General features: G+C 36.3%; 2 protein-coding genes across 2 annotated transcripts in view; one reads left to right on the top strand and one right to left on the bottom strand.

The window, feature by feature from the left end:
* On the bottom strand, positions 1–12,387 carry UBE2B (ubiquitin conjugating enzyme E2 B). The gene is made up of 6 exons (XM_015824232.1): positions 12,202–12,387; positions 7,321–7,401; positions 6,848–6,873; positions 2,585–2,674; positions 850–938; positions 1–556 (listed from the first exon to the last, which is right to left on the bottom strand). Exons 1-6 carry the CDS (start codon positions 12,243–12,245, stop codon positions 428–430), a joined length of 459 nt encoding a protein of 152 aa, XP_015679718.1. The 5' UTR covers positions 12,246–12,387; the 3' UTR covers positions 1–427.
* A 1,234-nt stretch (positions 12,388–13,621) lies between these two features.
* CDKL3 (cyclin dependent kinase like 3) overlaps positions 13,622–24,489 on the top strand; it is a 39,965-nt gene continuing 29,097 nt past the window's right edge. The window contains exons 1-5 of the mRNA XM_029285768.1: positions 13,622–13,698; positions 15,443–15,624; positions 18,091–18,285; positions 19,470–19,648; positions 20,616–20,728. Coding sequence (XP_029141601.1) covers positions 15,460–15,624; positions 18,091–18,285; positions 19,470–19,648; positions 20,616–20,728 — 652 coding nt within the window. The 5' untranslated portion in view covers positions 13,622–13,698; positions 15,443–15,459. The remainder of the gene's footprint in view (positions 13,699–15,442; positions 15,625–18,090; positions 18,286–19,469; positions 19,649–20,615; positions 20,729–24,489) is intronic.

Genomic DNA, 24,489 nt, shown 5'->3' with positions numbered 1-24,489 from the left:
TGTCTTGCACTGAGGTTATGTATTTCAGCTTTACATGAAATATTTTATATATAAAACTCTGTTAAGTGATTTGTCCAATTTAAAAATCTAAAGAATTCAAAAATAAGGCATTCAATATTTTGAAAAAAGTACAGATTTACAAAATATGTATATTCTGTCATGAAAACTTCACACCAACATTATACACTTTGAAAAAAATACAAACAGGATATATTACAAATTTATGTAGCAATAACTTAGGGTCATAACATGCAATAAAAAGTACATTAATCAAAGTACACAAGCTTTTAAAGTTTTGAAACTGAAGAGCATTTGTGAATGCATCTGTACGCAAGTCAAACGTGGCACTTGAGTTCTGGTAGCATTTCCTATCGCAAGTTAAATTGTACATGATGATTATGGGGTATCTGTTAATGAAAGTCCTTTCTTATGAATCATTCCAACTTTGTTCAACAATAGCTGAAACTCGTTTTTCATATTCACGTTTGTTCTCCTGATAAAGCTGTGCAGCCTGACTGTTGGCAGGACTATTAGGATTGGGTTCATCAAGCAGTGACTGAAGGCAGAGGAAGCAAAAAACATGAAAAATAGTAGTAATTAGCATTAAAAGGATAATGACAAAATAAATAGAAAACAATGCAACACTGGACAGAAATTATAGCTAGATTGATGTTATAGATACTTCCTGTAGTGTTACGTTCAAATACAACAATCTTTTTTGACAAATGTAGTCATGCACTCACTAGCTTAGTCAAACAATTCAATATAGCTTACACCTGAAGATTAAACAGCAAGCTAGCACTTCTATATCAAGTCTGAAGAAAGTATTCATTATTATTTTTAAATTACCTGAATTGAAGTTAAAATAGATGAGACATCGTATGTTGGACTCCAACGATTTTGGAGGATATCTAAACATATGCTTCCATCTGCATATACTAAAATAGAAGATGTTAGAATTATGTAATTGGTTTCAGATCGTTAATTTGGATTCAAGGATCATCTAAAAAAAACATGATACACACTGTCTGATTCCTCTGTAATTAGGAAAAGAATTTTAGTGTTACATCCAAACTAGGTTTCCTAGGTTTCCTTTTGCTAACCAGGGAAAAAATCATAAAGCAATAATGGCTTCTGATTTTGATGGGAAAAAATGAAGAATGCAATCTCAGTTAGTCATTCTCCAATTTAACTGTTTCTAGAGGAGCTAAGTGTTTCAACACCACGCAGAAATTATTTTGATATTTTATTAAGGCAGGTGAATAATATATTCCTCCCAAGGTTTTGGGAGGTTTAACTGAACAGTTCAGAAATCTCTGAATTTCTGAATTTCAGTTAAACTGAAATTTAACTGAACAGTTCAGAAATCTCTGCAAAGAAGTTCATAGATTTATTGCCAAAAAATAAGCATCTGAAAATGTATATTTCTCAGAAGACACTTACTCTAATTTTTCATAAGCAGGATTAGCTTTAAGTGTAACTCATATAAACCAGTCATTATATTTATTTAGATACCATAACTTATTTAATTGCAGTATTTATTACTCATAAAGGAAGAAAACCTATATTTTATAAACTAATGGACCCATATAAAGGTTATTTTCCAAATTTTGGACTTCTGCAATGATTAGTAGTTTAATATATGAGATTCAAGACCTAGGGATTTCTAAAATTAAAACAAAGGAAAGTTGTGGTTTATTGTAGATTAAGGTTTATTTTTATTTATAGTAACAGAATGGGAGATGGTGATTACTGTAGTCTAATGCATCTCCTTACAACAGGAAAATATCTGACACACCTATCATATAATTCCTTTATGGGTCCATACAAACAGGAACTTTTAATTTCTCTCCCAGTGGAAACATACTCCTTTAAACAATCTGAAGGTTAACCGTTTCTTTCTGCATCTTCTTATCTGCCTATTTTAAAACATTTTTATATTACAACTCATATTAAATTTCACAACAGTACAGTAATAAGAATAATAGNCTGACACACCTATCATATAATTCCTTTATGGGTCCATACAAACAGGAACTTTTAATTTCTCTCCCAGTGGAAACATACTCCTTTAAACAATCTGAAGGTTAACCGTTTCTTTCTGCATCTTCTTATCTGCCTATTTTAAAACATTTTTATATTACAACTCATATTAAATTTCACAACAGTACAGTAATAAGAATAATAGTAATATATTCTTCATCATTTTTGAATTAATACATTGTAAAGTACCTTTAAAAAAGGCTTAGCTAAGGCAATAAAGGAAAATATAAGTCTGATTATATTCAGTCCCTTGGTATTTTGACAAATGACTGAAATACTGCTTCCAGTTAACTCCCTACAATGACTTTAAGAAAACAAGAATGTACGAAGAACTGTTATTAATCTCTAAGAGAGCAAGAATTTACCATCTTAATTTTGTGATTATTCTTTTGATCTAAACATTTAATACTGTGTTAATTTTATAAATTATCACTGGCAGATTGCGAAGAATTTCTGGGTTAACCAATTGTCATAAGCCTATCTTCAACATACAGAAATAGAATATATGATTACACAGAAGGTTTTATTATTGCATACTTACCATTGGGATGAAACATCTTTGATAAAAACCTAACTGTCGGTGGTTTATTTGGATATTCTTCTGAAAATTCTATTATTAGTTTAAAGGTTCCTGTGTGAAAAAGGTAAGCGATAAGGAAGTGTGGTAGGGATTAGGAAATAAATATATATGTAATTTCTTTTAAAAAGTAAAATAATAATAGCTTTATATAATGCATTCATATGTCATCTTATTTAAATATTTTGAAACAGTATGGTCACAGTAAACCAATTGAAAACTAACATAATTTTTCATTTTTTTCAAAAACAGGATGTACCATTGTAAAAACAAGAGTTCGATAAAGCATTTATTTTTATTTCAAATAGGAGTAAAACACTAAAATGCAAATAGAAGTAACATCAACTTCCTCTAGCAACCCATATAAAAGACTATGGACAGGACCTAAAACGGATTAAAAATTCAACTATCAACTATTTCGAGGGAAACGCTGCAGATACTAGGATATCACTACAACTGAAGAAACCAAACACAAAAGTAGAATTCACGATCATGTATGACTAGCCAGTTCAGAAAAAAAAATGTAGATACTTCATTTGTAATAGGTATTAATTCTGCAATTCTTCTGCTAAACTAAATGTTAGGGCTTCTTTACATATGCATTTCCTGTACTAAAAAAAAACTGCTTTGCATTAGAAAATTCAAGATTTTCTGTGCTTCTCTCCCTCCTTCTCCTACACACAAACACAGAAAACCCACACCTGAATTTCGTAGCCCTCTCAGGTAAACAGACAGGTAATTCAACTAGAGGAAATAATTCTACTTTTATTGTAAGGCTACATTAACAGAATCTTGTTAAGTCTAAGAATACAAACTTCCTGTTACCACATTTAAGCAGCCTAATCAATTAGGGCTGATCCTTCCTAAGTTTCTTTCTCTGACTGTTAAGCCAATGGGGCTCCTGTCTCAACTGTCTGATTTTTTTTCGGGTAGCACATCTCCCCCCCCTTGTTCCCCAAGATGATCCATGCATTTCAATACACATACAATACTCTTTCCTTTAAAAAAAAAATAATTTTATTAAACATTACAATTAAAAAGGTAAAAACTAAAAAAGGAAAACAAAAGAAAACTAGAAAATGCAGAAAAGAAAAAAATGTATAGTAAAGAAAAAGAAAATTGATTTCCCCCTTCATTCCAACAAGTATAAACAATTTTGGTAATTTATCATCTTCTCTCAAAATGCAACAAATGACCTCTTCTTCCCATATCTCTTTAAAACGAATCCTTAAAACTATGCAGTCCTAGTCAGCAAAAGTCCATTAAAGGTTACCAGAGTTAACAGAATATCTATTTGAACTTTGATCAAATAACTCAACTTTATATTCCTTCCTTTTATTTCTAACAAACTTGCTTTTTTTAATAATTCAAAACAACAGCATTTTCCTGCAGGAACAATTCCTATAATTTCAAAATCTTATTTCAAACCTATAGTAGCGGGACCCTTAGTCCATTTGTAATTTTTCCAAATCATCATTCTAATCCCTCTTTTGTTGCTTATTCCAAAAAAGGGTTTTTTTAGTCCTTAAACTTGTATTTAATTTTTTTTGCTAAGAATTAAAGGAAACACACCTGGTTTTATAAAATAAACTTGTCAGTCTAAATTTTCTAATCGTTAAGAAGCAATTTAAAAAAATGATTAAGAAATGAAGTTTGGCAAACCTAATGTAGCCATATAGGCTACATTAGAGCTGTGAGCTTAGTTGAAATCCCTTAAGTTTCAGCTGTTCAACTTATGAATTGACCATAAAAATCTCAGTTCCTGCAGTGCAAGTGGGCGATCTCATAATCTCTCCTTTTTCTGGATTTTGCTGGCCAGAGTTCACCATCTGGCTGTAAATCTCCACCACAATGCCATCCCTGCTCCTTCACGAACAATCTAGTTCACCATGAATCCTCACCAGAAGCCACTTACATGGTATTCTTTTCAACACAAATTTATTGGCAGGGAAAAGGGCTTAATACATATTGTATAGATGCACAGAAATAAATCTTCAACTTTTTATACAGAAGGAATAAGAATATTTGTAATGCAAAATTCTTCCTCAGCATAAAACGTAATAGGGATTCATTCTTTCTTCCATTCTTTGGAGGCAAAGGGATTGCAAAATGTCTTGACTAAGTGTTTCTGGAATGCTATTCCCGGTATATCCACAGAAGTAAATATCACCGAGTTCCAAAGAACTATTTCATTGCTGTTGTTTTAAGCCTCAGGAATATATTAATTTAATTAATTGAAGTTTATTTCACAACAATTTGACATTCCACTTTTGCAGTTTTACTTGTAATCCAAAAATAATCCTTCGAAGAAAACTGATAAGTGTGTGGACAGTTTTAGGAGGCGTTACTATATTCAATACAGTTGCTATAAAAAGGTAATAGGATCTATATGCTATGGCAGAACAGGAAGCATGTCATCCGTGAGAGTGTTGAACTCCCCCACTTTTTAAAAAAAAATAAAATAACAGCTGCATATCGAAATCTCAGGCAACTTGGCTTGTAAATAGCCATTTGCCTTTTTGAGGAAGCTGAACAAGAATAGTTTCCAGGAAGGGAAGATTCACAATATTATTCTGCTCCTTTCAAATACAACAGAAGCCAGTGCCAAATAAATCTGATCCAAAAACGTTTATGGATCTATCAGACTTATAATGCATCCATTCCCATCTTCTAGTACATAGAATATTAACATAAAACAGTTCCAATCATTAAACTGGAACTTTATAGCCTATATTTGTTACTTAAAAATACATTCTCATCAATTATAAGTCTCCCACATATATACATATCTTTCAATAAGTTTTGAGTTATATACAAGCATATTTCTAATTGTATTAAAGCTGTAAAGGCTGTATAACACTTTGGCTTCAATTGAAAAGAATTGCAGAATGTGAGTATAGCATCTGTTGGTGAGTCTTTAAAGCAGGATTGATCCTGGAAACAGATGCATCTGTGTTAATGAGGCAGTGGCAACTTTTCAGAACAAAATCTAAAGTATTGCACAACCTTAAAAACACGTCTTCAAGACATAACATTTAAACTTGAGAAGTGGGTGGCTACAGTATACGGTATGTCTGTCACTGTCATAATAGTCTCATATTTTACTGTGGTTGTTTGTATCAAGGTAATGCAATAAACCGATACATTTGCATTTTCAAGTGTCCAAAGATGAATTAGGACAATGTATTACTGACAAAACTGGAAAACTGCATGAAAGATAAAGTGGCCCTTCAACCCCACTGCTTACTGAAGATACTAAACAATTAGAACACAAAAGCTTAGTCTAATGCAGGGGTAGGCAACCTTGGCTCTTTTATGACTCGTGGACTTCAGCTCCCAGAATTCCTGAGCCAGCATGGCTCAGCTTGGAAACCTCTCCCTTTCCCCTCAGCATGGCTGGCTCAGGAATTCTGGGAGTTGAAGTCCACGAGTCATAAAAGAGCCAAGGTTGCCTACCCCTGGTCTAATGTTTTGGTATGTTACTGTCTTGCAGTCATTTTTCTCAAAATCCAGTTGAATCAATGACCTCAGATTTAGTAAGGTCTTAAAGAGTGCCTCTCGCAGGTGAGAACCAAAGAATGACTTTAGTAGTATATAGGAATTTGACCATGGTAAAGAGAGGTGTTTTTTTTCTGAATATAGGGAAACAATGGTTATTTTTAAGATTCCGATGTGGGTGAATTCATTTTTAGAATTATCAAGTCTGAGAGCTAATGCAATTAATTATAAATAATCCTATGTGAACCACATATTTGAGCAGTGCTTTAAAAAAAAAATCTAACTTACTGCAGATTTTGAGTTTTACTCATTTATTTACCAGCTTATTTATCCTGCCTAGCTCCAGAGATCTCTTGCTGGCTCACATCCAGATAACAAAAATAGATAATAAGAGGTGAAAAAAATCCATATTGCGGTTCTTAAATCTACAAATGGTTCCTGTAGAAGTGTTTATTTTTGTAAAAATGTATTTTAGCTTTTTTGGTTGCATATGGCAAATAGATCGATATATTTAATTTCCAATTGATGATTTTATTTGCCAACAGATGTTTTCTGAACAATTCTTTCAGTCACAGAGAAGCAAATGATTGCATGCTATATAGACAGGCTATCGGTTACTGTTTCTTACATATTATTTTTCAGGATCTGCTTCAGGTATCAAATGCAGGAAATACTATATAGGCTAATGAAACTAAAACTAAAAAAAAAATAAAGTTTAAAGAAACCTACCATCTTCAAAGGGAGTACCTTCAGGCCTGAAAAGAGAAACAAGATTAATAGTGATTATCTCTTGCTCTTATTTATACCTGCACTATAAATGAAAAAAATAAAACTCACATTTATAACTAATATGCTGCAATTGGGTATCCTATAAATATTTAGAATATATAATTGAAGATAAATATAATTTTCTAGTACCTCAGGTCATCTATTTTCCTGAGTCCTACTTGCATTTATTATTTGAGATAAAATAAACACCAAATGGGATTTGCTTACAAATGCTCAACATTATGAGACAGGAATAGCCTTGCTATGATGCCACATTTATACTTAAAATTATTAAGAACATTTTTTTTTATTTTGAAAACTTTGGAAATACTTTTATCAATACATATTGTATAGTCTTATTATCTAGCATTTATATCATGTTCACAGAGAATTACCTAATATATATTTTCTTTACAACTGATTTCTTTACTTACCCAAAAATTACTGCATTCCATTGCATTATATTGTTTTCAGATGGTGCACCACTGACCCCAACAGGTGGATCTTCTTGTAATCTTCCAATAAACAAAATATAGTAAGTAAAAATATAAATCCTGACAGTGTGCAAACAGTAATTATGCAGCCTGAAAGTATTCAGCATCATATTGTTCAAATACTTTACTACTTAACTCTCGAAAAAATTACTGACCTGGTTAAGAAAAATATAAAATATAAAAACATTCCCTCCAATTTAAAAGCTATTGGTCAGAATGTTCCTACCATGAACAGAATTTTATAGAAAAGGATGAATCCAATTCTTGGAGATAATTGATATTACAGGTAGTTCTCTAAAACCACAGTTTAGACTGGAATCTTCCGTTGTTGAGTATAGCAGTCATTAAGCAAGACATCATGTGACCATTTCACTCAAACACAACAATCCTGGCTGTCTCACTTGTGGTTGTTAAATGATCATGCAGATCATTAGGAGGAGCACAGTAGTGGGGGAGGCCTTAGAACAGTGGTGGCAAACCTCTGGCATGGGTGCCAGAGGCGGCACTCCGAGCCCTTTCTGTGGGCACGCGCGCCGTCACCCCAGTCCTAGGCCTTCAGCTGGGTTTTATAAAACCTTTTCGCTTTAGGCCTCCGCTGCTATGTGCAAAAAAAAAAAAAAGGTTCAATCAATCAGTCAATTTCAACTTCTCATTGGAAAAAAAAAATCTCACAAAGTTGGAATTGATTGAACTTTTTAGTCCCACCCAGTCTGCCATTGCTACCGCAGTCACGCCCACCCAATTGGCCACACCGAGCCAATTGGCCACACCGAGCCAATGGGCCACACCTACCCGGCACCTGATGATGCATGTGGGTTTTGGGTTGCAGTTTGGGTACTCGGTCTCTAAAAGGTTCGCCATCACTGCCCTAGAAGGCCTGGTACAGGTACAGGGTCACCAGTGCACAGAAAATTGCCAAAGGTCCGGGAGGTCCAGGCCTTCTCCCCACACCCCATCAGACTTGGGAGGCCTCAACCAGTTGCAGTAACTGCAATTGCACATGTAAATTGCTCCACTTACCTTTGCATACAGCCTTCCTTTATTCTAGTGAACATTTGGCGTTTTTTTTTTAAAAATAATCATATGATTTGGAGAAGGAGCTCTTTCTAGATTTCTGAATGATCGTGAGAATGGCACCTGCTTGCAGAATGATCCGGGTGGTTTTTATAGGAAGGCCACACTTCACATCAATTGCATATGCCTGTTAACAGCTGCAGAAAAACTAAAGATAACTGAAGCAATTTCCATGCACAGCTGGTCCTGTAACTGGTTGAGGCTTCCTGGACATGATGGAATGGGGAGCAGGTCCAGGTGTCCAAGGCTGCAGCAGCTTTGCAGATGCTGATGGGCCAGGTGGACAGCTGAGATGGAGGGAAGAGACAGGCAGATGGGGAGTTGCGGAACCCCTGCAGTCAGCTGTAAGGATGGGTGGACTGCCAAGTGCCCAAATTTTCATCACAGGAATGCTGCAACAGCCTTAACTTTGGGTACAGGTTGTAAGTCCCTTTGTTCAGCACGTCATATTTTCAAATGGCCACTGAATGAACTGAATGAAGTGAGGACTATCTGTACTTTTCCGTACAGTTACCTCCAGGTATTAGGTATTTATTGTATCTCTCCAAAGAGGGGACATTAATTTTATCTATCTGAAGCACCAATAAATTAGTACAGATTGGAAATCTTTTAAGTGCTTTGTTTGAATCCAAACAGTAAACAAACAATGCCAATTTATTTTGGTTGGTGGAAAAGCCTGATTCTGATGTGCTGTCCCATTCCACTCAATCATCTCTACGAGGTATTCCATCTCTCCAAAATACCCATATATTTTGTCTATCATACCCATGAAGCATCTTAATTTTTTACATTATTCAGTCACTCAAACTGAATTATCAACAGGCCATCCTTTAGAGCAGGGGTCTTCAAACGTGGCCCTTTTATGACTTGTGGACTTCAATTCCCAGAATTCCTCAGCCAGCGTGCCTGGCTGAGGAATTCTGGAAGTTGAAATTCACAAGTCATAAAAGGGCCAAGTTTGAAGACCCCTGCTTTAGAGGAAAGTTAAAAAGTACTAAGTTCTATCATGTGGCAAATGTTTCCTCTACAATTTTACTGCATGAAACTTTCCCTATCCTTGCAAACCATTCAGTTACTGTAATATGCAAATATTTTACTGCAGCATTGTGGCATTTATATTGCACTATTGTCATTTATTTACATTTAAGAGTAGAGTTCACAACCTTTTATACAGATTAAAAGAGCTATCTCTAAAATAAAGCTATAGTCATATACTTCTGTTTCTTGGAAAATATTTGCAATACAGTGATAATGAGCATAAGAGGAAATTAACAACATGATCCTGCTAATCTATACTTCTTTGCTCTTTAAAACTACTCTGAACTTTATACAGCTCTGATTTTCAGGCATGCTCAGTTCAATGCATTTAATGTCAACAACACAGGCTACCCAAAGCCTTGGCTGGATAGCAAAAGAATGTGACCCTCTGCTACATGATAGCACGTTTGCACACTAATGTCACACCAAATTATTAATTGCCATTTGCATTTCAGAGATAATTTTGGTTATTAAAGCTTCATTAACACCAGGCTGTGAAAAGCTTTTCAGTCTTTAGATTTTTGTATTCTAAATGGGGATTTCATATGTGAAAACTGTCAGCTGAAGGTCGCAGAATACATACATGCTATTTACTACCTCCAATTTAAATTCATAAACTTTCTCCCATTAATAACAGTATTCTGAGCCTAGTACAGAAGCTTTCTGACAAGAAATCACCTCCAGGGCCACTATACCAACCTAGCTATCTAGAAGGCACAGTCGAACAAATGAATTCCATTTTGAGATACCTGCTTCTCATTTAATATTTAGTATGGGTTATCTTTGCTAGATACCACAAATGAAGCATATTTTGCATTCTGTTTCTTTATACACAGTGCTAAATCCAAACGGTTATCTAATGCCTGAAGTGCAATTTAAATCCTAACCAAATTATCGGGGTAAAACTGCTCTCTATATATGCAAATATGTGCCGATTATCAGCTATAGCATCCATTCTGAAACATCTACACTTATAAAAATAACTTTTTTCCTTTTGCCATTCCACCTATACTAATTTCAGTCTAAACGAATGTTGGACATCCTATAGCTGTGCCAATTTTCTAGTTAACATTGCATGGGAGCAGCTGTAATATTAATATAGTGATATACACATTATCCAAATGTTCAGTTTATGAGCTGTTGTTTAATTAGGGTTTTAGGCTTTATTGGTGAACTTTATTGGCTATGCCAGGAAAGACATTTTGGACAGTTTTCTTAACAGCTTGCTTGAGAAAAGGGAATGGCAGTATTTCTGCCAACTAGCAATAACAAGCTCAGATGCCTCCAGATGTCACTAAAACCTAAGAGGCAAAGAAGATAGAAGGAAGCAACCTAAGCAAACACGGAAGTACAAGCTCCCCCTTCCACAAAAAAAATTAAATAGCTTCCTTGTGTGAGAATTACTATACAGTACTTGGAATGTTTATTGTATTTGCTTCAGCAGAACTGGCTTTTTCACAAATATTTAATTAAAAAAGTATTTTCAGAAAGATTCAGAGGAAATAGCAAATCACAGGTTCATAGACTATTTTTCTTCCATCCACATTTTCCATTTCTTCCTTTCAATTGTGGAATTCATTAGCCAGCCTTTCCCAGATTTTACATGTCTGAAATAGAAGCTGTGCACTATTCTCTCTGTATATGTATTAAAGGACAAAGTGAAGTAAATTCCAGATATACCTTAACGAATACTTAAGAGATTAAAAGATTCAACACCCTAAAGAAAGAAGAGGATCCCTCTTTGGAGTCCAGGGTTTCCTCACCTGAGATTCAGCAATGCTTGCTATTATTTTTTGAATCAATTATACAGTATTGGTAAAATGCTTTGTAATCAGTGGACGGAAAGCATACCAAATAAACATTTGAAGCCACAATGAAGCCTGTATTTCACACAATTTATGGCCCATCAACCAGAAACCAGTAAGTAATGGACAAATGTGTTGGCTTTTTTTTTTTTTTATCAAGTTTGCGGTTTCCATGCAAGGCTTCTAATCTTCTAATCTTCTTCTTCTTTAGAAAGAGAAAGAAACATGCTTTCGTTTCCCCAGGTAGTTCAGTACTTGGCAGCAACGAGGAAAGAAATCATCAGCTTTTTAAAGCAAAGCTTCTGGCCACCATTTCCAAGGAATAGTTAAAAGAAACCTGGCACTTGCTTTCTCTCTCAACTACATAGGCGTCCCAGTCAGCTATACTACGTGGTCAACTCAGTCCATTTTAATCCGGCTCACTTTATTTACAAAATATGCATTAGACCCGAGGCTTTCACAGTCTCTAATGGGAGGTTCTTTTGTTGGGAGGATTAAAAAAAAAAACCCACACACATCAAATAATCCGATCGTTTAAATCTCGTTTCTCAAATAATCCTTCTTAAATTTTAGCATCCTCATTGTTTTCTTCCCTAACGCGGGGACGACTAAAAGCCCAGGAGAGTGGAAATAGTTTCTTTACAAAGGAGGGAAATACTTTGCCTCCCAGTTTTTGAGCAGAAGAAATTCAGATTTCCTCTTCGCTTCTTTTCTCTACAAAAGGCCCATACTCGTCGCCGCCTGGAAGGGCAAAGAGTAATTAGGTTCCAGCAAGGGACCCCAAGAAAGATATTCCCTTCCCCAAGAAAAAAAAAAGGGGGGGTGTCAATCCCAGCTCAAGCATTTATAAAGAAAGGGTTCTAGCCCTGGAAAGAGCGATCGGAGACATATAGGGAGCATTTACCTCTTGAAATCCCTCATTAGCCTCCGCCTGGCTGGAGTGGACATGGTCTTCTCACCCCGATGATCAAGGACTCCCGGGTCGCCCCCTCCCACAAAAAGCCTCAGCACTGCTCCTAGCGCAGCTGCCTCGCTCCCCGCGTTGGTTCACAAACAACTCTGCAATGGCGTCTCCCTCCGCCGGTGGGAGGAGGGAAAGAAGCCACCCTTCGCGACTCTACCACTGTGCCTGCTTGCGGAGGAGAGACCTAGAACGCCTTAGGAACGTACCACCGCGCCAGGGTGAAAAAGGGGAGCACCTTTTTCCGAAAACCCGGCCGGTAGCTTTCGCTCTCTTTTGCCCGAGGGGACGCGGTTGGCGCGCGCGACGTTTTGCTGATTTCACTTGTAACGCATTCTGACCGGATAACCTTTGATTTCAAGATTGGGTCTATTATTCATGTTTCTGTATTCTCCACAGTTCCCTGATCGTAAGTTGTGGAGGCGAGGTATAAGCCTTACGAAGAATCTAATTATAAACAAGTCATTGTGGTGTCTTAAGAGTTAAGGAATTGAAAAAAACTGGTCGGTTCTTAAGATGCCACACCATTATTTTTGCCGCCCAGCGTAACCAGGAACTGAACTTATAGGTACGGGACTGTGTGTGTATGTGTGTGTATAGCGACCTTGCCCAGCAAAGGAGTGCTTTTCTTGCCATAATCTAATCCTTTTTTTTTTTTTTTTAGATATATCTCCATTCTACGACGAAATCGGGGTTGCTTGGGTAAGGGAAGCAACGATGCCCCAAAAACGGATGGATAATGAAAAATTCTTGTGCTTTCTGACCACTTTGTTTCCTGCAAAATGAAAATAGTTAAGCGGATTCACATAATCTGAGAAGCAACTATACTTCTGCAGCTGAAGAGAGGCGCGGATGTACGTGAATGAGCACAGGGGAAAAAACAACAACAATTAGCAGAATGCCTAGTTGTAGCTACGGAAATATCGCAAGCTTTCTATTTGTGAGCTGCTGCTGTGCAATGAGACCCGGTTGCCTAAATGCGCTCGAAATGAAGCGGATTTTTTTTTTTTAAAAAAAACCCAATGCAGCATATTGCCTATTAATTTAGAAATAGGTTTACGAATGTAACTACCGCGCAGCTGACAACCACCCGCCCCTGGAACTTTTCGATCATCTGACTGTACAGGCGTTACATATAAAGACAAAGATATGAGCTTTTTCCGGGCTGGGGGCAGTTGGCATTGTCTGGTGCCTTCAAACTAACTTTTGCCGATTCGCGGGACTTTCGTGTAACAGCGGCTTTGCAGAAACCCCATTAGGCGGGGTAGCACATCATGTTCCACCTGGGAGCTGACGTCACCCAGGACCTTGCCTTCCCGAAACCTATCGAACGCGATGACGTCGCGCCTGGCTGTTGACATAGCGGCGGTTGCCATGGAACCGGGCCGGTTTGCTTGGCTAGACCTGGGAAGACTCAACATGGGGATTTCCCGGGATCAGGTCAGGAGCGCCCTAGATCAGGGTTGCGCGGGAGGGCAGCTGTGGGATAGCCTGATGTGACGCGGGAAGGAGGTTCCTTGAGGCCCGGAAAAGAGCAAGGCAGGGTGGGGTGCGGTGGTGAAGCTTGCTCAGGTTGTGTTTCCGAATACTGTAGCACGGGAGGAGATGTGGTGAAAGTGAGGAAAATGTTGCAGACTGACAATCGTCGAAAACCAAATGCACGTTTAAAAAGCAAAGGATTATTTTGCAGTCCTATAGTCCCTTGCTCCAGAGAAACCTTCAGTATACTCAAAAGTACCTAAATAAATGTGCAGGGGATTGAGTTGGATATACATTATGGAACATTCAAATGCAGCAAAGGGCACATTTGCAATGAAGGTTAATCAGAAATTTCCACCCTGATATCCCTCACTATGGGCAGAAGGATCCTTATTTATTTATTTAAGATTTATTTTATATAGCCATCTAACTCACTCACTCTCAGTAATTCCTGGAGGCGTACAAAGATAAAAAGCCCAATACAAAAATAAATAAAATGCAATAACCTCCCCTGCATCCCGCTGGCAACATCAAATGCACCATTTTAAGGCTTCATCTCATTTCCATCTGTTAAATGGCTTTAATGCTTCCTGCAAAAATTAGGGGGTTAAACGTTTGCCATTTTTTTCTTTTTGAAAAGGGGGAGATACTCTGTCATAGCACAGTGTACCCAGTAGAAAATAAGTAAAAAAGGATAAGCCACAAAGAATGCAAACAGACAACGTTCAATAGAAGGAGAGGTGAGCTGGTCCTGGTAGAAATTTGCATTACTTCACATACATTTCCTTGCTACTGACCATTCTGATAGAGGCTAATAATCATTGAAATACATGCAAAATCTCTTCAGAGGAAGAATTGCCTGCTCTTGATCTTCTATCTTGTCAGGCAATTTTCTTATATATCACATTTTCCATGTTTTGTGCAATTAACCATTTTGGAAATGAATCTTCACAATATTCTTTTAAATAATAGTTTCTTCAAATAATGTTATTGAAAGAAGAGAATATTTTTAGCAGAGAATAAACTCAGCCAATATGCTAGTTCTAATATAGTTGCATTATAAATCTTGGAGCAATAATGTAGTTTGCAGGTGGATATGAAATGAAAGCATTAAGAGTCAAGAGTAGACTATAAACTAATTGCCTGATTTGAATGCAGGTTACCCTTTGTATTACATGGGATATGGTCCACCAAATCGCTAGTCTTAACAACTTAGAGTCATCCTGGATCAGAGCTAAACCCAATTTATTCAACAATCTGTTTTTTCAGTAGTCATCTTACTTATGAAAATTGATAAGCCGAGTCTCAATAACATTCTTATGTCCTCAGCAACAGTTAGTTGGAAGCATATTATTTCTAATACTGGTGGGAGCATATATCATCATGGCAAACAATTGTAGATAGCCTTATCCTGCAATAGTCCTTTCCATTAAGAATAAATATTCAAAAACCCAAAAGGTATTGATATTAATTGCCTCCATTTAGTTTAGTGGAACTCGATAAATCAGTGTCCTTAACCATTATATAGCTTATTAGATACAAGATGTTTGATTCTGATTATGTGCTATCAGGCCAGTATGCCTATAAGTATAGGCATAATTTATCTGCTGTTGTTTATAAACATGGCTTAAGAAACAAGCAAAAATAAGACTGGTTAACAAAACAAAAATAAGACTGGTTAACAAAATATTTTTTTTTCTTCAAGAGATTTCAGACCTGAATATGGAGATGTATGAGATCCTTGGAAAAGTGGGAGAGGGAAGTTACGGAACGGTAATGAAATGTAAACACAAGGAAACAGGACATATAGTTGCCATTAAGATATTTTATGAAAAACCAGAAAAATCTGTCAACAAAATTGCAATGAGAGAGATTAAATTCCTGAAGGTTTGCTTCTTTTATTCTTTTGAAAATCAGTATTTTTAATAGAGGCCTGTACAACTTGTAGGGGGGAAAGAGCCACATTGATAAATGAAAAAATAATCACAGGATGCAAATAAACGCCTGATGCATCAATCAATTGTTCACCAGCTAGTAGAGCTGTGGTGTAGGTGCTAGAGCTGGAGGCATAGAAAGTATTTGGCAGGACATCTTTGCACTGCCAGTGGCTGTTTATTTATTGACTTTTTAAAAAAATGCTGGTGGACCACATGTTGTGTAGGGTGTCTTGGTACTAAAAATTTGATTTATAACCTAGTAAATACATCTTCTTATAAACTTCCTCTTACCACTTTGGTGTCGAGGGAGATACAAAATTCAGGTTCTCGCACTTCTGGTGGCCTCAACCATTGTTATTTGAGGCTGTTGCAGTGTGTCTTTGATGTTGTCTCTCCATCTTCTTCTGGGTCTGCTTTGTGTTGTTTGGCCTTCTCTTTTTGTGTATGCCTTGTATGGTATAGAATCCCAAGACATTCTCTCCAAGTGAGCAAACCACTTAACTTGCTATCTTTGTATGTAATTTAAGATTGGTTTTATTACAGTTCTTTCTCTTATGATCTCATTTTTTATTTTATCCCTTCTTGTCATTCCATCAGTTTTTCTCAAACATCTCATTTCTGTGATGACTAACTTTCACTTAGGCTTTATTGCAAATGTCCATGTTTGGCACTGGTAACATAGGTTGGGGAATCAATAAAGATACATATTACTATAAGTAAAGGGATTATGTTTATGCCAGACTTATTTTTATGTAAGCCTTTTAAAATTAGTATGCATTGTTTTTAAAGAACTTAACACTTACTTGAATTTTCCAAAGAAATTAATTACATTTATTACTGTATGAATTTCTTATATTATCTGTAGCATCAATGAAGGCTGGCTTATTCAGGGTTGGCAGTATTTCTTTGCTTTAGAGATTTAGATTTTTAGATTTTATGTGCTTAAATATTTTGAAAATTTATCTTTCAGTGAGATTGTTTCAGTGAAAGTTGAAGTTGAAGTTGAAGCTTTACTTTGCTGGCTATCCCAGTGAAGATTCCTCTTGGAATGTACACATGCACAGAAAACCTCTTTAAAGTTATCCTGCTGCAGCTATTTCACATCTTCATGTAGCTGCAGCAAGATATGATTATTTTGCTTTCAGTAGATAATATAACAATTAAAATACAGCAGTTATATATTAATTATATAATATTTAATCATTATTCCCTCAGTTTCCGAAGGTTTTGTCTGTGTAGTAAACACGGGAGTTCCTTTCAAAGCCTCATGCTGTTTAACTTTTATATAAATCTGTTAGGTGAGATGATCTGGGATTTGGAGGTGGATATTATTGGCATTCTGATTTTGTCCAACTATATTTCTCCCTTTTATTGGAGTTGTATGCTATTGTGCAGGCAAGGGGCTACTGACTGGATACTTGAATGACTGAGTCATGAATAAATTGGAGGCTGGATAGAATTGGGATTCTCAGATTTGGGCATTTGAAAAATAGCTTACTTAGATAAGATTGAACTTTTGAAGACGTCAGTAGCTTTAGAGTATTTTTCATCAATTTTTGTCATTGAAAGAGCAAGTAACTTTGATGATTTGGAGCCCTTTTGGCCAGGTATGTCTATTTTTAGTCAGGGATAGAATATTCATTCTCTGAAATTTCCTATTTGATATCTATGAGGTTACATTTGAACGTGGCAAACTTTTCGCATCCATTGAAAATGCCACATTTAAGATCAGTGGCTCTTTGATGCTGTCATACAAGCAGAAAAAAACAGCAGCGATGGTTTCTTTTAGATTCTTCCACCTCACAGCCAGAAGCAATGTGTTTCCATTTGCATTGTTCCTGATCTTATATTTGCTAGTTTAAGAGATGGTTGTGATTCTGGTAGCAAGTTTTGGGTAGCTGTTTTCAAGATTCTTTGACCAAAATTGACTCAGGATAGACCACTTTTGCTCTGTTAGACACTGCAAGCAGTAGGGCTCACATATTCTGCAGATTCTGGTAACAGCACTTATAATTCCTAAAAGAATTATTTATTGGATCTATTTCCACAATTGGTTGCTTGACTACTAATAATTCTGGCAGGCTTTACAATTCAGTAAAGAGGATAGCTTGATTTTCCTTGTGGAAAGATTCCTAAATTCAGAATTGGTTTTTATGAGGTAAATTCCATTTTTAAAAAATTGTAATGTAGATGAAACAAAGTTTTCAGTTATTTTTTTTTCAGACAGTAGGTTATACCATAAATGCTGATTTCCTAGTTAACAGTAATGTTTGTGATAGTTTTTTAAATTACTTAATAAAATATATAAAATATATTGGCTTAAATTCATTATAAAAAAAATAGATGAACAATAGTATTCAGAAGTGTTGAGGGCAGTTGAGGCACACAAAATATTTATTTGCTCTTTTGTTAACAGCAATTTCGTCATGAAAACTTGGTCAATCTGATTGAAGTCTTCAGACAAAAAAAGAAAATTCATTTAGTGTTTGAATTTATTGACCATACAATTTTAGATGAGCTACAACACTATTCTCATGGACTGGATAGTAGAAGACTTAAGAGGTATCTTTATCAGATTCTTCGAGCAATTGACTACCTCCACAGCAACAATGTAAGTATTTTCCAAAAATATTGTAAAGTACTGTACAGCTTGACTATTGCAATGTACCACCTAGAATGAAGACCACCTAGAAGCTTCAACAGGTCCAGAATGCAGCAGCATGAGCAGTAATGGGCCTGCCTCAGTATGCCCATGCAACTCTTCTAGTTTGCAAGCTGCACTGGTTGCCATTTAGCTTTTGGGTGCTGGTAGTTTCCTATAAAGCCCTTCATTGACATAAGACCTGGTTACTTGAAGGCTGCCTGTCTCCCACAGTATCTGCCCCACTGATTCAAACTGGCAGGGGTGGTGCTCTCTGGGTTTCTTCAATTAAACAATGCATCTCTTGGGATTCTGGAAGCAGGCTTTTGCTGTAGCAGTACTTGTTATGTCAATTTAGTATAATAGCAAATCACTCCCATATTTCCTCTTAGTCTTCCTTTTACTGGACCTTCAGCATAAATTGAGATTAAATTTTCCAGTTTTTTTTCATATATGTCTTTTAAAATTCTATGTAGAAAATCCAACAGGACAGCAAACACACTTGAGTCACAGACTTCTTTCATCTGGGCTCTTGAATTAATATTGTATTTGCTTTTCTATCCATCCTGTTCCAAACATCCAACTCTTGAACAAAGGGATAAGTCCCTTTTTTCAAGACGTGCTTACAGGAAATTTAATTCCTAATTAGCAGTTGTATTATTGCTCCTTCCAGTGTATTAAAACAAAAGCTATAATTACAAACCAAGTATTTATTATTTCAAATATGCTTTGTTCCACTAACAGAAAAAGTCTAGGTTTAAATAAAATGGAATATAGTGTTTCCAAAATTATAATAAGCAAGCTTGTTGGACTCAGCTTTGAAAATAATTAAATGTGTGTCATATCAAGATCTCAGTACGTAACTTGCTTTTCAAGCCTTTCTTTTATTGCTTGAACCAGTATAAGACTAATACTACTGATATTATAGATAGGCTTTAGTTTTAAGCCAGATACATTTGATCAGTCCAACTAAGTGACCTAGACTTTTTTCCACCTCCTAAAAGATAATTGTTTTAGTTATTCTTTTATTCTTAGTTGTTTAGCAGTTTGAACTTATATTCCTGTTATATTTACTGAACTAGTTAGCATTTAACTTTCTGTTCAAACAATATATTTTTGTTCTTAAACCAGATTCTACATTATTCTTCTGCTAGGTCATTCACCGTGATATTAAACCTGAAAACATTTTGGTTTCACAAACTGGAATTACTAAACTTTGTGATTTTGGATTTGCTCGGACTTTAGCAGCCCCAGGTGATATTTACACTGATTATGTTGCTACAAGATGGTACAGAGCTCCAGAGCTGGTATTAAGAGATACAACATATGGGAAGTAGGTATTTTTTTTAAAAAAAATCATTAATTATTTTTAAAGTACAGCCACACAAATTATTCCAAAACAAATGTCTACAAACTTATTTGTGGTGAAGAATAGGAAAGGAACATTAGATGGCGCCCTGATACATTTCTACACTATAGTTTTTGTTTTGAATTTTAAAAGTCCTTGATTCAGATTCAACTCCTAATGAACCTCTGGAAATAGTCATGTAGTTTTCTTTGTATAGTAACAATAAGGGATGGTTTGCCATTGCTTCTTCTGGATTCTTGTTTTTTATTTGTTTGTTTGTTTTCCATTCCGGCCTGTACTCTGGTATTCCCTGGAGGCTCCCATTCAAATACTAATCAGGTCCAACCCTGCTTAACTTCCCAAGTCAGCCAATGGCTGTTGCTTTTCTTTTCTTTTTCTTTCTTTCTCTTTCTCTTTCTTTCTCTCGTTTCCTTTCTTTCTTTTTGATAAAGACTAAATAAAGTATTCAGTCTCAGCAATTTATAGAATTTTGTATACATAATCTGCAGTTTGAAGAGAATTATAAATGTTGCATTAGGGTAAATCCTTGACGACAAAAACACAAGCAAAAGTTTCGAAAATTTGAGCTGAAGAGATTTGGGCTACAGTAGCCTCTGCCAGATGAAAGTTCGCACAAAGTTTGGTATCAATATGAAACTTTATACAAAAAATATACATTCCTTTTGCATCCACTCTTATGACTATATGAGTATTTATGATAGGAATAGCTGCCAAACTCTGGTTCTAAAGCAGGTGGGTGAATTTGGTGGACTTCTTTTGATGGCAAGATTTGTTTGTGCATGTGTGTATGTATGTTAATTAACTGATCTTACTTTATTAAAGAAAAAGTGAAAGTAATAAATTTATTTTAGAGCATGTATATGATAAGATGTAAACATCTGTAAATTTAGTCTTTGTATTGTTGAGCACTTTGTTCATTCCCTGATCTTAGACCTGTGGACATCTGGGCTTTAGGTTGTATGATTATCGAGATGGCCACTGGCAACCCCTATCTACCCAGCAGCTCTGACCTAGATCTACTTCATAAAATCGTGACCAAAGTTGGTAAGTACTGTTCTTAATATTACTCAAAGAAAAGTAACATGAAGTTATAAAGTTACCACTTTATAATGCCTTGGTAAGGCCACACTTGGAATACTGCATCCAGTTTTGGTGACCATGATGTAAAAAAGATGTTGAGACTCTAGAAAGAGTACAGAGAAGAGCAACAAAGATGATTAGGAGACTATAGGCTAAAACATATAAGGAACGGCTGCTGGAATTGGGTATGTCTAGTTTAACGAAGAGAAGGACGAGGGGGGACATGATAGCAGTGTTCCAATATCTCAGGGGCTGCCACAAAGAGGAGGGAGTCAAGCTATTCTCCAAAGCACCTGAAGGCAGGACAAGAAGCAATGGATGGAAACTAATCAAAGAGAGAAGCAACCTACAACTAAGGAGAAATTTCCTGACAATTAGAACAATTAATCAGTGGAACAACCTGCCTCCAGAAGTTATGAATACTCCAATACTGGAAGTTTTTAAGAAGAGATTGGACAACCATTTGTCTGAAATGGTATAGGGTTTCCTGCCTGAACAGGGGGTTGGACTAGAAGACCCCCAAGGTCCCTTCCAACTCTATTGTTGTTGTTGTTGTTAATCATCACCACCATCATCATCATCATCATCATCATCATCATCATCATCATCATCATCATCTATATAAATAAAAATGTAAATGTTCGTTTGTTCAAAATCTTAAATCTCCTAAAGTTCTTCACCGATTGCTTTGAAATTTTGACACAACGTTGCATTTGAATACGCACATGTTTTTATATACCTACTATTATATAGATGTCATACCTGTGACAGGTAAAAACATGATATATTACAAATGTGCGCTTTCTCTTTTCTTTCTTTTCCATTTAACCACACAGCAACGTGTGGCTGGGTACAGCTAGTAATAAAAATAAAAATAAAAATAAAAATAATAATACAGGGCAAATCTATTGGTCCAGAATAAATGCATCTAACCCTATACGTCTTTCTGTTCAGGCTTTGGGATTTCTATAAGTTTGATTAAGGGAATGGATGAATCATATTCTTTATCTAAAAAAACACTTTCAGTAAAATTTTACTTGAAAAGTTCTCCTTGGCTTCAAAATATCTGCATGTTTTCTTATGATACATAAAATAGAAAATAGTGCGAAGCAAAATAGCTTCAATTCTTTCAATGCATGAATTTCTGATCCACTTTGCTCCCTAGAACTTTCTCTCTTTTCTGCCCCCCTCACAGAAAAGTGATAAACTGTGGTAAATCCGGTCTTATTATTCATGCTATCTTACTTGCTTGAGTTCAAATACAGATTTCATTTTTACCTACCTCTCATCTCTTAACCTCTCCAAAGTCATATTGAAACATGTTGATCCCATGTTTAAATACTTCTTCCTTTATTTCTAATTTCAATGCAAATTATCTCCAAGGTTACTTCAAAAGCCAGAACCAAATACTTCTAGAAATGTACAGAAATCATTTTAAGATACAGCATTTATTAATACACTTAACTGACCTAAGCGTATATGTTATCTGTTTACTTCTTCCTTTCCTTTTTATGTTATATATTCTATCAAATATATAACAAATTTGCAGATGACACTAAACTGGCAGAAATAGCCAATACCCCAGAAGACAAGCTCAAGTTCCAGAACGATCTTGACAAACTTGAACAAGGGGCCCTATCCAATAAAATGAATTTTAATGGGGAGAAAAGCAAAGTTTTACATTTAGGCAAGAAAGATCAAAGGTATAAATATAGATTAGGCGAGACCTGGCTCAAAAACAGTAATGTGAGAGGGACCTTGGAGTCCTAGTGGATGATCACTTGAATATCAGCCAGCAGTGTACAGCAGCAGCCAAAAAAGCTAATACAATCCTGGGTTGTATAAACAGAGGCATAGAATTAAGATCACGCGAAGTATTAGTACTGCTTTATAAACCCTAGTAAGACCACACCTGGAATACTGCAACCAGTTTTGGTCACCATACCGCAAAAAAGATGTTGAGACTTTGGAAAAAGTTCAGAGAAGAGCAACTAAGATGATCAAAGGCCTGGAGACAAAACATATGAAGAATGGCTGCAGGACTTGGGTTTGGCTTGTCTAAAGAAAAGAAGGAATAGGGGTGACATGATGGCAGTATTACAGTATTTGTGGGGCTGTCACAAAGAAGAGGGGGTTAAATTATTCTTCAAAGCACCAAAGGGCAGGACAAGAAACAATGATTGAAAACTAATCAAAGAGAGAAGCAACCTGGAATTAAGTGGAAACTTCTTAACAGTGAGGACAATTAATCAGTGGAACAGCCTGCCTTCAGAAATTGTGGGCCCTCCATCACTGGAGGTTTTTAAAAGGCTAGACAGTCACTTATCTAAAATGGTATAGGTTCTCCTGCTTGAGCAGGGGACTGGGCTAGAAGACCTCCAAGGTCCCTTCCAGATTCTATTCTGTTCTATTTTAAATTCCTTGGGGCAAGGATGTATACACTTAACAGATTATACACTTAAGTTTCATTTTAATTGACAATTGGGAGGATGGATTGTTTGTTAAATATTATAGAGCCTGACATCTGTTGTGTGATGTTGTCATAACACCAGTGATGCAAAATGCATCATTTATGTCCATTAACATAAATATGCAAATATCAATTGATACCACACAGAAGAATTTAAATGATGACATCATGCAATTGAGATGAATTACATTGCCTATGTCATTTGCATAAGAGTGTCATTATTAATCATCAGATTTTTTTTTATATTTTGCATGTACTAAACACAAGTTGCCAATTTCCTTCAAAGCTACTTATCCCTGAGGCCTAATCAGATTTAGAAATCTAGGTGTGTTACTTTTATTTCAGAGTTCTGGAAGTGTTGCCTCCAACTCTGCATGGTTTAGATTCTTTCTGTGGGAAACTTTAAAGAAATAAAAGCTTTGAGCTTTTAACCTTATTTAACTTCAAGAGGAGAGAATTTGTGTTTACTTACAGATGTAGCCAATAGGCTGTCTTAGAGTTACCTTACGACAGGTAATGTTAGTTTGTGTTCTGGACTAACCGGATTTTCAGAAATTGCACTGCTCGAGGTACCCATTATTGTACCTCTACTGTATGTGTACAATCTGTAGAACTTTAATTACTAAATAATCCTTATCATAAATCCAAGGTCCTACACAGGGGAATTTATTCCCACTACACTACAGGACAGGACAGGATAGTCCTCAATTGAAAATGACAACTGGGACTGAAAGTTCCATCACTTAAGTGATGCAGTCTGCACTGCAACTGCACTGCTAAGTGATGCAATCCTTGCTGTCCCGGTTGGCATCGTAAACTGAACTCCAGGCTAGTTATGCAAGGCAACTGCTGCCAGCTTCCTACCACCAAAGTCACTGCAGAAGCTGGTAGGAAGTTGCAAATCCCAGCACAGCAGACAGCTAAGTGACTGCTGCTGAGTAGGGGAGGGAGGGATAGGGTGCCCCAGAGGTTCAGCTTGAGCTAGGGAGTGTACATGAGTGTGTGAGAAAAGTATGGATTGGGTGCAATTAGGGCTGAGGAGGGTATGTGAGGGTGCAGTTAGGGTTGGGGAAGAATGCATGGATGCAGTGCGGGTCAGTAAGGGTTCGTGAGGGTATTGTAATTGGTTCTGGCATGATGAGTATTCATACCTTTGGACTATGAGTACTGTCTCCTGCTTGACTAACTGGCATTCCCCACATACCTGACAGTGTCTACTGACATCTGTTCCAATTCCTGGCCAGCAGAACATGTC

This window comes from Protobothrops mucrosquamatus, unplaced genomic scaffold, assembly GCF_001527695.2.
Source record: "Protobothrops mucrosquamatus isolate PMUCROS unplaced genomic scaffold, P.Mucros_1.0 scaffold_186, whole genome shotgun sequence".
NCBI lineage: Eukaryota > Metazoa > Chordata > Lepidosauria > Squamata > Viperidae > Protobothrops > Protobothrops mucrosquamatus.
The sequence above is the reverse complement of the archived record's forward strand: the minus strand, read 5'-3'. Positions and strand labels throughout refer to the sequence as shown.

What these genes read in the sequence shown, in the direction of transcription:
- UBE2B (XM_015824232.1), bottom strand. Translation starts at nt 12,245, where the DNA reads ATGTCCACTCCAGCCAGGCGGAGGCTAATGAGGGATTTCAAGAG. An exon ending in AGGTACTCCCTTTGAAGATG is followed by an intron (nt 2,675 to 6,847) that starts GTAGGTTTCTTT and finishes TTTTTCACACAG; the next exon opens with GAACCTTTAAACTAATAATA. An exon ending in AAAGATGTTTCATCCCAATG is followed by an intron (nt 939 to 2,584) that starts GTAAGTATGCAA and finishes CTTCTATTTTAG; the next exon opens with TATATGCAGATGGAAGCATA.